Source organism: Rhagoletis pomonella, unplaced genomic scaffold, assembly GCF_013731165.1.
Source record: "Rhagoletis pomonella isolate Grant_MI unplaced genomic scaffold, Rhpom_1.0 Rhpom_scaffold_00013, whole genome shotgun sequence".
Taxonomy (NCBI): Eukaryota; Metazoa; Arthropoda; class Insecta; order Diptera; family Tephritidae; genus Rhagoletis; species Rhagoletis pomonella.
The window spans coordinates 20,868,493-20,882,260 of record NW_023458567.1 but is presented as its reverse complement, the minus strand read 5'-3'; the positions used below and the strand labels follow the sequence as shown (position 1 = coordinate 20,882,260).

Here is a 13,768-nt window from a genome sequence, read left to right as displayed (position 1 = left end):
TTTTTATCGTGAAAATTTTTTTCTCGGAGAACACGAATTGATCTAGTAAACCTGAGTGTGAGACATTATTGGTATGGCCAACAGCTATCAAACCTGATATATTCGCACTATAGGTTTTTTTTGTCTTCCACAGTGTTATATAAGGGATACTTTCAGTATCATATAAGGAATTATAAATTACCCAAGTTCACGTAGATCCAAATTCGTGTCATACAGCAAGCATTTACTACTTTTTAATGTTTTACTTATTTGTTTTTGAAATGAACGATATATTTCAGAATTTGTAATTAATACGTTGTGTTCATTTTAGTTTAGTTTGTGCAGAATTTATTTTATACATACAGTATCGGTCATATCAATAGCAACCCCATTTTAAAGTGATATTATTTCCCAATCATGTTTATTTATTTATTTCTAAGTATTTGCAATAAAAATAACAAAACACATATAAACCCAATTTTAAAACTTCGCAGAAAACTACAAAAAATACAACAAATTTTCACCCAAAATTCAAACTTTTTTCTCAGAAGTGTTAGAATTTTTTTGCAATTTGTCAATAGCATTTTCAATCTTGATAATTTATCAAAAAAGAGCCTTTGATTTCTGTGCTAGAATACCAATTCTTGATAAATAATAAAAATTGACAAATTATAAAGATTTTCAATTTATCAAGTGCACAGAATCGGGCTGCTGGTTTCAATATAAAAAATGTCATGTACACATCATTAATTGTCTGTACTTATCTAAGTCAATATATGTGATATGTATGTACATACATCTACATATCGTCGTTTAAAGTACAAAACCGTGTATCAATAAAATGCAATGCCGCATATCAAGATAAAGCAAACCCACGTATGCGATATGCAACCTCTATTATTTTGAAGAGAGTAAAAAGACTCATGTTTCAAAATGGTTATCTTTTTTTAAAAAGCAATCGCATTTTTAGCTAGTATATTTCAGGAAGAATGGATAAGGATTGAGCCAAGAACTTGTGTGAGCAAATCCAATTTTAAGCGGAAAATGTCAGTTACGCGGTTTTGTACTTTAAACGACGATATGTATATAAACAGGAACGCAGCAATCTAATACGCGGGTGGAGCAGGAACGCAGCACAGCAGAAGCATAAAAAAAAATCTGAAAAAAAATGGTTTTTTACTTTTACAACTTACTTCGACGTGTCTAAAGCACAACGCACACACTAATGCAAAGGCGCAACAGGAACGCAACAATTTGCAAGCAATTTGAGAATAAATGTCAGCGAATAAGAACAGAACGAACAACGAAATTTGAATCAATGTAACTTGTTTAGAATTTTTTCTAATATTTTGGGAAATGTTCAGTTAGCAAAGCAAATTAGCACTGTTTCTCCTAAGGTAGTTCAAGATGCCGGATTAGAGCGAGAAGTGGCCTACATATAACACCTTTAATTATTGCATCATGCTCAATCATATGGTTTTTTAAATTCAATTTGATAAATGTTTTTCTTTAAAGTTTGTTTGATTTAATCAATATCACTAGCGTAGAGTGCAAAGCTGCTAAGTCCCAATTTAAAAATGGTACAGGAGAGGAAAAAACTTCTTGTAGCCATTTTCTTCAAGTATTTCGCAAAACTTTGAATACAACATTTTTCCTGTTTAAAGCAAAGCAAAGCTCCATACAAATCAGAGGGATTCTATCTTTATTAAAAGATTTCAGAGCTTTTTGGACTTAGCAAATTTTCCTTTCATTGAATATAAACGAGAAAACATAAGACCAGGACCTTTACTCCTTTCTAGCCTCCTGTATCGAAATATGATTTTTCATAAAAAGTTAAGTTAGCAACTTTTCACTCTAAGCTAGAGTCTCACAATCAGTTTATCTTAAATTTTAAATAGCTTTATTTCATGGTATGTTTAAATGCTTTCAATATTGAATTTAAAAATATCCCTAAATGCCGGGATCACAGTTTTCCTCACATTTTGGCATCCTTAATACATACATAGGCCTCGAATAACGCCACACCAACAATTCTCTGAAGCGTGAAAAATTTGCAAGTTACTGAGTAGCAGATTTGGTCATTAGGGCGAGGTTCGTAATAGCTTAACTTTAATTGCTGAAGTTTTGACAACTTCACTTTTGTGTATGTGGGCGCACACCACCACTGCGTATGGGTATAATTTCATCGATTGCACTTCTACAACTACATTCGCTCTTCAGCCAACACAAGCCAGCAAAACAATAATAATTAACTATAATAAACATTATTTGACGTAAGCACTGAAGTACTGTCAATTAAAGTGGGAATGGCAGGGAATAAATGTAAGCCAACAACAAATGGCTACTGCTACGGCCGCTTCTATCCGCTAAGATGTGTCTGTTTTACGATATTCCCTGCTATTTTCAAACATTGCCATCACACCCACAACCACCACCGACAGCATCACCTTAAGTAAACCTTCGCTTCCTATGCTGCGACGGCAGCAACCGTCATGACCTATTTATGTTGTCATCACCAAATCGCTTTGAGTCGGAAAAATCAGGGCATTCTACAAAGTCATTTCATTTTGTTTGCCATTTTCACTTCCGTACCTCTACCTCAACTCACTTCCTTAACTTTTATCGCCCACCAACTTCTGTTATACTTTTTCCGTGCGCCCTTCTTCTACACTGTGACTGTTGAAACCTTGCGCCATCGAAAATTGCTGCTTAGTTTTCTGACAGCCAACGCCCATTTTAATGTTGCCAACGGCATATGAACATCATTAATGGCGACAACAATAATAGCAACAGGATAAGGTATTCCTACATACATATGTACATATATATGTGCATATATAGGTACATGTAGCAACAGCAGCATATGAAACACATACTCAAGGCAATCTAAGATGATTCTAATTTCTAATCTTCGTGTGGAGTATAAAATATATGGGGAGAAGCAAACAACGCTTATTCTTAGAAAATAAGGACATGCAGGCGATTACAATCGCATACCATTATTCCAAAGTAACTTTATAACTATAGGTATTTATGTATAGATACATATCTGTGTGTATATTAGCCTGCAAAATTGTATGTTTGTTTAGCGTAGGTGTCCGTTGCGTTTGTAGCTTAGTTAGCAACGAAAAGGTTCTAAACTTGGTCTGACATTAAAATACTTTCCATACAAACCATCTGCTTTTCGGAGCTGGTGTATAATCTTCTTCTTGTTCTGATTTGGCGCTGTAACCGCCTAAGCGATTTTGGCGAGTTCACCAAAGCACGTCAGTCTTTTCTGTTCTGTTCCAACTGACGACAATTAGAAATGCCAAGTAAAGCCAAGCCCTTCTCCACTTGGTCATTTTTTATTGAAATATTTTTCAATAGGGGACTTTCCTCGTTTAGACATTTCACGTTTAAAGCTATTTTAGACCTTTTTCATTTGATACCAAATTTGTTTAATTTTTATAAGCGGTTTTTTCATTATTAGGAAAGGACTTTTATCTCGGCCTTAAAAAATATTTGGCCAAATTTAACTGTTAAAAAAGTAACTGTTATTTTCGGTCCCTGTATTAAATACTAAATTCTATAAATCTGTGGGTATAAAAAAACATCCGAATACGGTAAAATTACATATAATTTTTGCCTCAAAGCAGCTTCATTAGTGCAGCACACATACAAACACGCAGTTAACAAAGACACGTCAGGAAATTCAATTTATGTACGACTTAAAGCTAGGCTGGCTCTGCGGGCTGGCTCCATATTAACGAGCTCCTCTGTGGGCAAAACAAAGCATTTATATATACCAGCGGTTGGTAGCGGCATTGTTTTCGCCCAAATGTTTTGCGTTGGATTATACATTTCAACTAAGCCTTTGTAATTATTTGGTAAGAAACCACCGACGGCCAACAATTGTCCATTGAATGTTACGCCGTTGATGCCATGTCGTGCGGTAATCAATGAAGACACCTATCAAATTTTAAATTATAGTTGAGCTTATTGTTTTCAACTAAGTTTCTACCCTTACTTACCTTCGTCCAGGTATCAGTATGCGGATTATAGCATTCCACATCATGACGGAAAGGCGGCAAGTTTCCTGAACCGATTACGTATATGATACCATTTAATACGGATGCCTGCATGAAAAGTTATAAAAGTTTTAGAATGCATATCTCTATATTGACGCTAGTCAGGAAACCCACTCCACAGTCATGTCGAGCAGTATGCATATCAGCACACTTAGTCCAGGTAGTCGTTCTTATGTTGTAGCATTCCACCGATCTTAGTTGCTGCCAATCCTTATCGAAACCACCGATTATATAAATAAGTTCGCCAATAGCCAAAGCAGTGGCATTACGTCGTGGCATTGACATTTTCCGAAGTAAAGTCCATTTTTTGCCGTTGGTGAGATTGAGTCTAATCAAAAAAGTTTTGAAAAATTTATACGATTTGAAATTACAATTATCTTTCATAAATGTTCTTACTTTTCCATAGTACCGAGGACCCTGTTTGAGCCATCATATCCGCCTATTGCATAAATATTACCATTGACTGTAGCGACACACACACTGCCTCTAGACGTCACCATTGCTGGCAATTCCATCCATGTCTGGGTCGCTAAATTGTATGAATATACACTACTAGTTGGTTGATCATCCAACAAGCCGCCAACGGAGATTAGTTTTCGGTTTGAGTATGCTAAGCCTGAGTATATTCTAGGGAAAAGCAATACGTCGTATTGTATCCATTGCTTCGCAGATTCATCGCACCGATATATACAACTCTCATTGTCCTGAAAAAAACGTAAAACACTCACTGACGATTTATCTATAATTTGAAGTTATTCAGGCAGGTTCTACATTTTACTTCCAAGTGAATTTCAACCCCGGCCAATTTGAATTTAAAGCGCATTTTATTGAAATTCACTCGGAAGTGCAATGCAGAACCTGCCTAATTATTATGGGCAATATAACCGCGACCTCTGACGTGGTCTACTGCTCTAAGGAAAACTGAGGAAACTTCTTTTAGAACTGCCCAAATATACCGTAAAAATTTAAGGATACCTATACAATATGAATCAGCGATCAGGGTTATTATCTCGACTTATTCCGGTGCATGGAATCGGCTGTTGCGGAAATCAGAATTCAACACTTTCTTGAACACACACAGAAACATTAAAAAACAGGTTCGACTGATAATGTACATATATATGCGCTAGGAGTGCCTTTTACTGGCGAAATTTCGGTGGTGGTGGACTATATAGATTTCAAAGCTCACCAAAACCACCAGAGGAAATTTCGCTGGTCTCATATGCTACCGATTTCTCGGTATCCAGCAAGGGCATTGATGATCTGTAATCGAAGGTAAGCATCTATTTCTCCAATCAGACTCACTTTTTCGCCAAAAACAGGCGAAAACCTTCTCCTGCGAATTACTCGACAACCATTTGCATATACCGCCTAGACGAAGGTCAAGATGATGTTGGGTATTCCGTCGATGGGTTGCTGCTCCGACTGTGAAAACCCCGAAATCATTACAATAGTAATTGAAATTTGCTTTGATTCTCCGCGTAAACAACTACAAGTGCCACAACATAGCCTTTTGATATGTAGCCGTATGGCACCTTAGTAAGCAGGTACACAGTTACTTGCTTGAAACCGTCTCCTTCGAACTTCACTTTAAATCTACGTCAACCGACTTCGGGACACTCAGAGCCAATATTTAGGGTCGTCGAATTGAAGGAACATGTGAAGGGAAAAAAGTAGAGGCCGCCAGTAGGTTCCCTTCGCCAGGAAAAATAAGTCGTCATCGTGTCCTACGTTGATCTCAGTTGGTGCAGAAAGGAGTTTGGCTATGCAGAATTTAGACAATGTAAAGCAGAAACCCGGTTATAGACTACCCACATACATATATTGCTTTTATTTTTTATAAAACAAACGACGATGCCTAAGAATTTTGGCCACGCTTGCACGGATAGCTAATGATTCGCTGGGTTATTTGAGCTGAAAGGGATTAGTTTAAGATATCCACTTTCGAGACGTCACTATATATATACATATATATATAAAATAAATCTTTATAAAAAAAACTCCCGAACGAATTCTCAAAGCTTCAAAAGTTCTAAATGCCCTGAGAACTAACGAAAATCACATAAATTGCATAGTTTCTTACCTTTTGCCAGTCACACTTTCGTATTGCCAAAATGGATTCCTTCTTTTGAATACTTCTCTCAGTCGCTCTGCGAGCAGACGGTGCCAAAGTCAAATTTTTATTCTTTACAGTTTTGGTTTGATTCACTCGAGCGCCACTATTTGTTCGCGATCCAATTTGGTCCGGCCTGAAATTGCGCAACGGCACGCTACTTGGAGCCTGGCTGGTTGTGATTACTGGGGCACCTGGATTTGGATTCATGGATCCACTTGTTGAAGGGTTCATTGGCGTAACGCTCGTTTGTGGTTTTTCCGTGCTACCCTTTAAGTAAGTTGTACAAATAGCAGCAGCACCGCAAAGTTTCAAAGTTGTTGCTGCATTCAAAAGTTCGCACACATTATGCTTTGTGGGATAAAGCTTGCCCGAGTAGCAATATGCAATAAGTAATTCAAAAGGCTGTGGTGCAACATTTTCAATATAGATCGCTGGTACGATGCCCCGAGGCGTTTGGAAGAGTTCATTAAAGTAAGCACTCGATGCGGCCAATATGAGGCGATGAGCTGTAATGCTGAACGGAAAAAAATACCCAAAGCATATTGAAATTTGGCAATGAAAATTTGAATTTCGTTTTGAGGCCTAATCTTTTTTGTTTAGTGTACAAAGAAGTTTTGTGTAACTCACCGTTGTTGACTGTTCCTCCACAAGAATGTTACGTCTGTATGGTTTTCATCATCAAAGAATTCAAAGAACTTATCCCAAGCTTTCTCGATGAAAACTTTGTCTTTTCGAATAAATCGCCTGTTTGGCAATGCTTCGGCCATTATGTCTAGAAATATTAAACAGAATGATTGAATATTTGATGTCCATTATGCAGTTTGAGCGCATAAGGAGCTGATAAAAATAGCATCGTATTACTGTAGTTTTAAAAATGATATCGTTTATATTTTCCAAAGACTAAGGCTCGCCAAAAATCATTAAGCTTTTGGTAAGTAAGTAATCTGATTATTCTTGGAAATTGCCAAGAGAATAGATTCCCTGTAAACCATTTTTCCAAAGTACTCTGAATTGTAGAGAAATTTTAAAGAATTCGTAAAGATCGATTTTTTTACGAATTTTCTCAAATAAAATAAACTGTTAACACTTCGATTCTTTTACGAAATTTCGGAAGAAAATCGGAAAGCAATGAAAATAATGCTGCTATGTGAAGAATTTCTTGCAGAATTTTTTCAGAATTTTCTTTATTTTTCGTACAGATATTTCTTTACGATTTCGTGTCAACCACTTCATATAATTTTCTTTGAAAATTCGTAAAAATCGTTACAGAAATGAGATATTCCTAAATATTTCGTTAAGATTTCGGGAACTTTGTTTGTAGGGCTACTATGTTCCCTGCAAACCAAAGTTCCCGAAATCTTAAGGAAATCGTTATGAGTATCTCATTTCTGTAACGATTTTTTACGAATTTTCAAAGAAAATTATATGAAGTGGTTGACACGAACTCGTAAAGAAATTTCTGTACGAAAAATAAAGAAAATGCTGGAAAAATTCTGAAAGATATTCTTCACATAGCAGCATTATTTTCGTTGCTTCACAGATTTTCTTCCGAAATTTCGTAAAAGAATGGAAGTGTGCGTAATTTATTTCATTTTAGAAAATTCGGCAAAAAATCGAATTAAATCTTAACGAATTCTTTAAAATTTCTTTACAATGCAGAATACTCTAAAAAAATGGTTTTCAGGGTTGTTCCTTGAAATGAGCATATATGTATACATATGCATTTGTCTATAATTTTTTTTCTATTAAAAAATATATATAAAGTAGCAGTTATTCACGTTTCTGATTAGTCAGGTTATCTAATGAGTTCTCTGTTTAATAAAATCAATTGGATTCAGATTAATCAAAATATAATTGATCGAGAAATTAATCATTTTTCTTATGGCGTTTTCGTTTCTACAAAAAATTTTGCCTTCTCGTCGCCCTTTTCTTAGTGTTTGTGCGTAGAAGGCAAAGAAAAGGTTGAACTTTTCGGTAGAAACGAAATCGGCCTTAGTTAAAAATTATTACATATAATGATAAAAATGACAATTTTACACCGCATTTATTTCAGTGTGAATTTTTAACTTTTCACTTCACGATAAGTGAATTTGCAAGAAATTTTACATTTTAAAAGAAATATTGAATGAAATATTACGAAATATACGTGAATTATGTAACTGATGTACTATTTAGCTGCTGTCGAAACCAAAAGTACTCACAACTCGATTCTCAAAGGGAACGACAGTATCCGATTCTTAAAAGTATCGCTACCGAGCACTTCAAAGTAGGTACTCAGTATGTACTCACAAGACTCGAAAGTACTGAGGACTCAAAAATGCTCTGTAAAAATAATCGCTCTGATGCATGTACTCATGATCGAGTACTCAGTACCAAGTGTTGATACTTACAGAGTTCTATTTTCATTTACCGGTATTCAGAAATGATTGTACCCAATTTTAAGTTTTGAAAAGTACTACAGGTATTTGTACCCAGTACAGTTAGTAAAACTTAGTACTATGAAAAAACATATAAAAGAAGTGAAACGGGACAATTACATATAGATATGTATATACATATGTATTCTCATTCATTTGATGAAACTAGTGATAAATTTATTAAATTTAATACAGTGGTACTTCCAAAAATACCCGATCCTTAAAAGTATCGATATCGAAGAACTCGATACTTCCAAACACTAGTAACGGCCAATTTCACGAAATCAATTTAAGTGAAAAATGATTTTAATTTTATATGGAAATTGGTGAAACCGGCTATAAATATCATATTCTCAAATTTTTTCTATACTTATATATATTTTGAAAGCCATTTTTATACCTTTCATGAGCATGAAATGGTATTATAACTTTGGTCCGATGTTTGTAAGTACCAGAATAAGAAGAGATAGACCCATTAAAATGTATACTGTCCGTCTGTCTCTCTGTCTGTCCGTCTGTTTGTATGCAATCTAGTCTCTCAGTTTTCGAGATATCCCGATCAAATTCGGTAGGTGGGTGTATTTTTATTATGTATTAATCATTTGTCGGAACCGGAAGAATCGGGCCACTATAACATATAGCTCCCATACAACTGATTGCTCAGATATGAGATTTTTCGTTATAACTTCTCCACTTATGAAGTTAGGAACATGAAATTTTTCGGTACTTCCACCCATTATCAACAAAGAAACTTAGAGTGAAAATTACAAAGATCGAGTCACTATAACCTATAGCTCTCATACAACTGATTGTTCAGATATAAGATTTTTGTTATAACTCCTCCATTTAAGTAGCTAGGCACATGAAATTTTCCACTGTTGTCACTTATTATCAAAAGAATACTTTCAGTGAAAATGGCGAAGATCGGGTCGCTATAACCTATATCCACCATACAACTGATTGTCCAGATATGAGATTTTTTGCCGTAACTTCTTCATTTATGCAGCTACGAATATCAAAATTCGCACCGTTTTCACTCATTATTAACAGAATACTTACAGTGAAAATAACTAAGATCGGGTCACTGTAACATATATCTCCCACACAACTGATTGTTCAGTTATGAGAATATTCGTTATAACTCCTCCATTTATGCACCTAGGAACATGAAATTTTGCAATATGTACTTCCACCCATTAACAACAGAATATACAGGTCACTTTTACATATAGCTCACATACAACTGATTGTTCAGATATGCGATTTTCTGTTATAACTACTGGTTATATGGCAACACTGATTGTGACCAAAGGGTTGCTATGGTAGCAAAGATAAAGCAAATGCACTAAAATATGCAAACGCAAGACCATATGCACCAGATTGTGATTACCATTATGCATATGCGTGTGTATATATGTTTGTACATACAATTATATTAGGCATTATTCGACAACTGAAGCTCCAAAACTGGTTTTTTTTATTATGTCTGGCGTTTTTTAAAATCCAAATGGCGGACAAAGTTTCAAAAACTATTGGATTACTGGAAGTTTGTTACTTAGGGGTTCTTGGGCCGCTGATTGCGAATATAATCATGCATTTTTTAAATTTAAAAATGGTGTATTAAATATAGTGCATTCAAAAAATTTAATTTTAAAAAATTCATGGAACAAGTTTCGAGCTAATTCAATAAAATTTTTAAAAAGTTTTCCGCCAAATGGAATTTCTTGTGAATCCAATCATTTTAAAAACTTCGCCCGCCATATTAGATTTCAAAAAAAGCTACTCCTTTCAATTTTCCAGAACATAACTGATTTGTTTTATCTGAACCAGTTTTGAAGGGGTACTTCTGTTTGCGAAGAATGATTAAGTCAACTGACATATTAATTAGTTTTGGCTATTTTTATTTAGCTTATTTAATGTATATGTTTTTTTATAAAAGTTTGACACTTTACCTAACCAGCGCCACATAAATCCACATTTCAAACTTCGTACAAAAATTATGAAAATTCAACAAACTTTCACATTTGCAGCCAAAAATCGTAAACATTTTATTTCGAATTTTTAGTGAAAATTTGGTTATGCAGTTTTGTAAATTTCAAGAAGCTAGAAAATCATATTGATTTTTAATATTCTTGTTTTCTGATGGTGCTAAGCATTTTTTCCCATACAAACGAAATTGTCGAGCGTATTTTATACGGAAGAAAATGCATAACACCGTCAGCGAAAAAATTATTACAAATCAACGCGATTTTCCAGCGACTTGAAATTTGCACTTTAACCCACTAAAACTTAATGATCTACAAAACTGCATACTGAAGTTTTTTCTAAAATTTCTGAATAAAAAGCTTAAAATTTTCGGGTACAAATATTAAAGTTTGTTGAATTTTCGTAATTTTTGTACGAAGTTTGAAAAGTGGATTTATATGGGGTTGGTTAGGTAAACTGCTAGACTTTTATTAAAAAGTATAAACATTAAATAAACAAAAGAAAAATAGCCAAAACTAGTCAAAATGTCAATTGACTTAGGGCCAAATTCACAGTGCGTAGTTAACTTAGAATCGTCAGTTAACTACAGATTTTCAGTACAATCAGCTGACCACAAGGGTACATAAATGCATATCGTCGTTTAAAGCACAAAACCGCGTGTCATTATTCTGCATAACCGCGTAACTGATATTTGCTGCCAAAAATTGATATTGCTCACACAAGCTCTCAGCTCAATCCTTATCCATTCGTCCTGAAATATACTAGCCAGAAATGCGATTGCCTTATAAAAAAGGGAACCATTTTGAAATATGAGTGTTTTTACACTCTAGAAAATAATTTATGCAACCTCACATACGCGGTTTCACATTTTGTTGATACGCTGTTTTGTACTTTAAACGGTGACATACATACATTCATATGTATGGATGTGTATGAATAGCGTATTTATGCACCATATACATACATAGTATGTACATTCATACATACATAAATTCATATGTACATATAATATAAATACTTAGGATGTGCACATGCTCTGTGGTGGTTCAATATGCATCGGAGAAAAGTAAAGTCGGAATTATAATTCTCTTACCTAGATTTGAGCTATAAAGTCACTGATGTTTTGTTTTGAAATCAAAAAATATTTACGGGTCGCTCAAAGGGTGCCATGTAGTATATTATATGCAGTGGTTACGAGATGATCACAAAATCGAAGTTAAATTTACTTTGAAAAAAAAAGGATAGAAAAAGTTGTACACTCTGAAAAATAACTTTAAGTCGAAGTCGGTTTATTCACCCGTAAAAACTCTTCGCCAACCCGTCAAGTTCCGCGAAGTCGATTTCTTTAAATCAATTCTTAAGTATATCCTTCACAAAATAGAATTTAATATCTCTTAGGCTAAGAACGGCAACATTACTTCAAGGTATACAAAAATAAATTTTGTTTAGGATAAACAATATACCCATATATTATGTAAATAGAAATATGGCTATTTTCTACGACAGACTACACTAGTAGTACGCCAACAAGTGACATTGTAAAAAAATTCAAGCAAATTTGTTAGTATTATTTTCTAATAGACTTAAGAAAAAAGCTAAGAAAGTATTTTTTTCAAAGAAAATTTATTTTTATAAACTGCAGTCCAAATTTCATTATGAATACATATTTAAAGTAAAAGGGCGGCCAGAAAAAACCACGAAGTCAGACCTAAAGTTCTGAGGTTTTGGCACGAAAATATCCGATAATTATCGGATATATATATTTTATAATTATTATAAGTATTATAATACTAGCCTGGCCCCACCGATTATATAGGGGAAAAACTATTCAATAGTCCTTGAAAATCTATATTTTGCAATAGGCAAACTAAGTTTAAAATAAGGAGACTTCAAAGAATAATGTGTGCCTATTTTTTTACCATTTTTTCAAGTTATTATTTTTAAAGATTCCCGCTTTGCATTTTTTTTTGGGTTTTGAAGAATATAGATACTCAAGAATTCTAAACCATTTCTTTTACGAAAAACTTTCTTTCCGCATACAAAAATACATGGAAAACTATGAGCAACCTCTAAATATTCTTTTGGTTAAAAAAAAAATTAAACAGGTGAATATTTTTTCGATACAGCACAATCCTAGGGGGTGAAAGCACAAAAATTCCACCTTTGTTTTCTTTGTACCGCCCTAATATACTTATATTGTTAGGGGATTCAAAAGCCGTGTTAACCATGGTAATATCTTAGATCTTAAAATGTTTTTCTATGTAAAAAACGATTGAAATGGTTTTAAAAGATTTCTAACTACATTGAAATGTTTATGAACAGATGGAAAATATATAATTAGATCTTATCATACATAGCGAATCCCTTAAAACAATTTGATTCGTTTATTTACATACAAAAATTTTAAAACTTAAGATATTACGACGCTTATACGGCGTTTCCACGATTCGTTCCCCGTTCGTCATTCGCCTTGCCAATTACCTACCGAATTACGTAATCCGCCATACAAAACTTGAGAGCGAATTGCCTCATTTGTAGATAATTCAGACCGAATTACCATGCGAATGACGAACGAATCGGTGTCTTCTCTAATATTTATCGGAAATATATTGAAGTTTTCACCGGCCTTGTCCCATTTGCTGACACTTTTTCTAGTTATAGAATAATATTAATAAAATATTCTCCATATAAATTAAAATTGTTGATGATAACTTAAATTTTAGCTCCATCTTCGATATTTGCAGGACACAAAAATAATAATGAATAGCGAAGAACAAGAACAAGAACTAGAGCTGCCAAACGAATTAATAATGTGTGGCGTGGAAACAGGGTAATTCACGAAATACTTAGAGAGCGAATTACGAAACGTGGAAACATCGTATTAACACGTCGTGTGAATCCCCTAAGTATTTGTAGGGAAATAAATACATATGTATGTATGTATGCATGGATAGGTATATGCAAATATGCAAAATACTTACTCACATACGTATGTACATACTTATATGTATATGTACACGTAAACTTCTAAGTACATAACAATACTCACTTCTAAAAAGCGCAAATTATTTCCTCTTGTTTTCCTTTTTATACACTAAATACGAAATTGCGAACTTGCAGAATTACATATAAAAACTTAAAGAAAAACAAAGACTTTAACCTATTCTTGAACACTTAACAAACAAACACAACCGATCGCA

At 34.1% G+C, this 13,768-nt stretch overlaps 1 protein-coding gene across 1 annotated transcript in view; it reads right to left on the bottom strand.

Annotated features, from left to right (window-relative positions):
• Positions 1–3,580: 3,580 nt before the first annotated feature.
• The window catches only part of LOC118748959 (kelch-like protein 12), a 112,963-nt gene continuing 102,775 nt past the window's right edge, over positions 3,581–13,768 (bottom strand). The window contains exons 2-7 of the mRNA XM_036483723.1: positions 6,793–6,937; positions 6,133–6,679; positions 4,446–4,753; positions 4,164–4,377; positions 3,993–4,097; positions 3,581–3,930 (exon numbers count right to left, since the gene is read on the bottom strand). Coding sequence (XP_036339616.1) covers positions 3,679–3,930; positions 3,993–4,097; positions 4,164–4,377; positions 4,446–4,753; positions 6,133–6,679; positions 6,793–6,932 — 1,566 coding nt within the window. The 5' untranslated portion in view covers positions 6,933–6,937 and the 3' untranslated portion in view covers positions 3,581–3,678. The remainder of the gene's footprint in view (positions 3,931–3,992; positions 4,098–4,163; positions 4,378–4,445; positions 4,754–6,132; positions 6,680–6,792; positions 6,938–13,768) is intronic.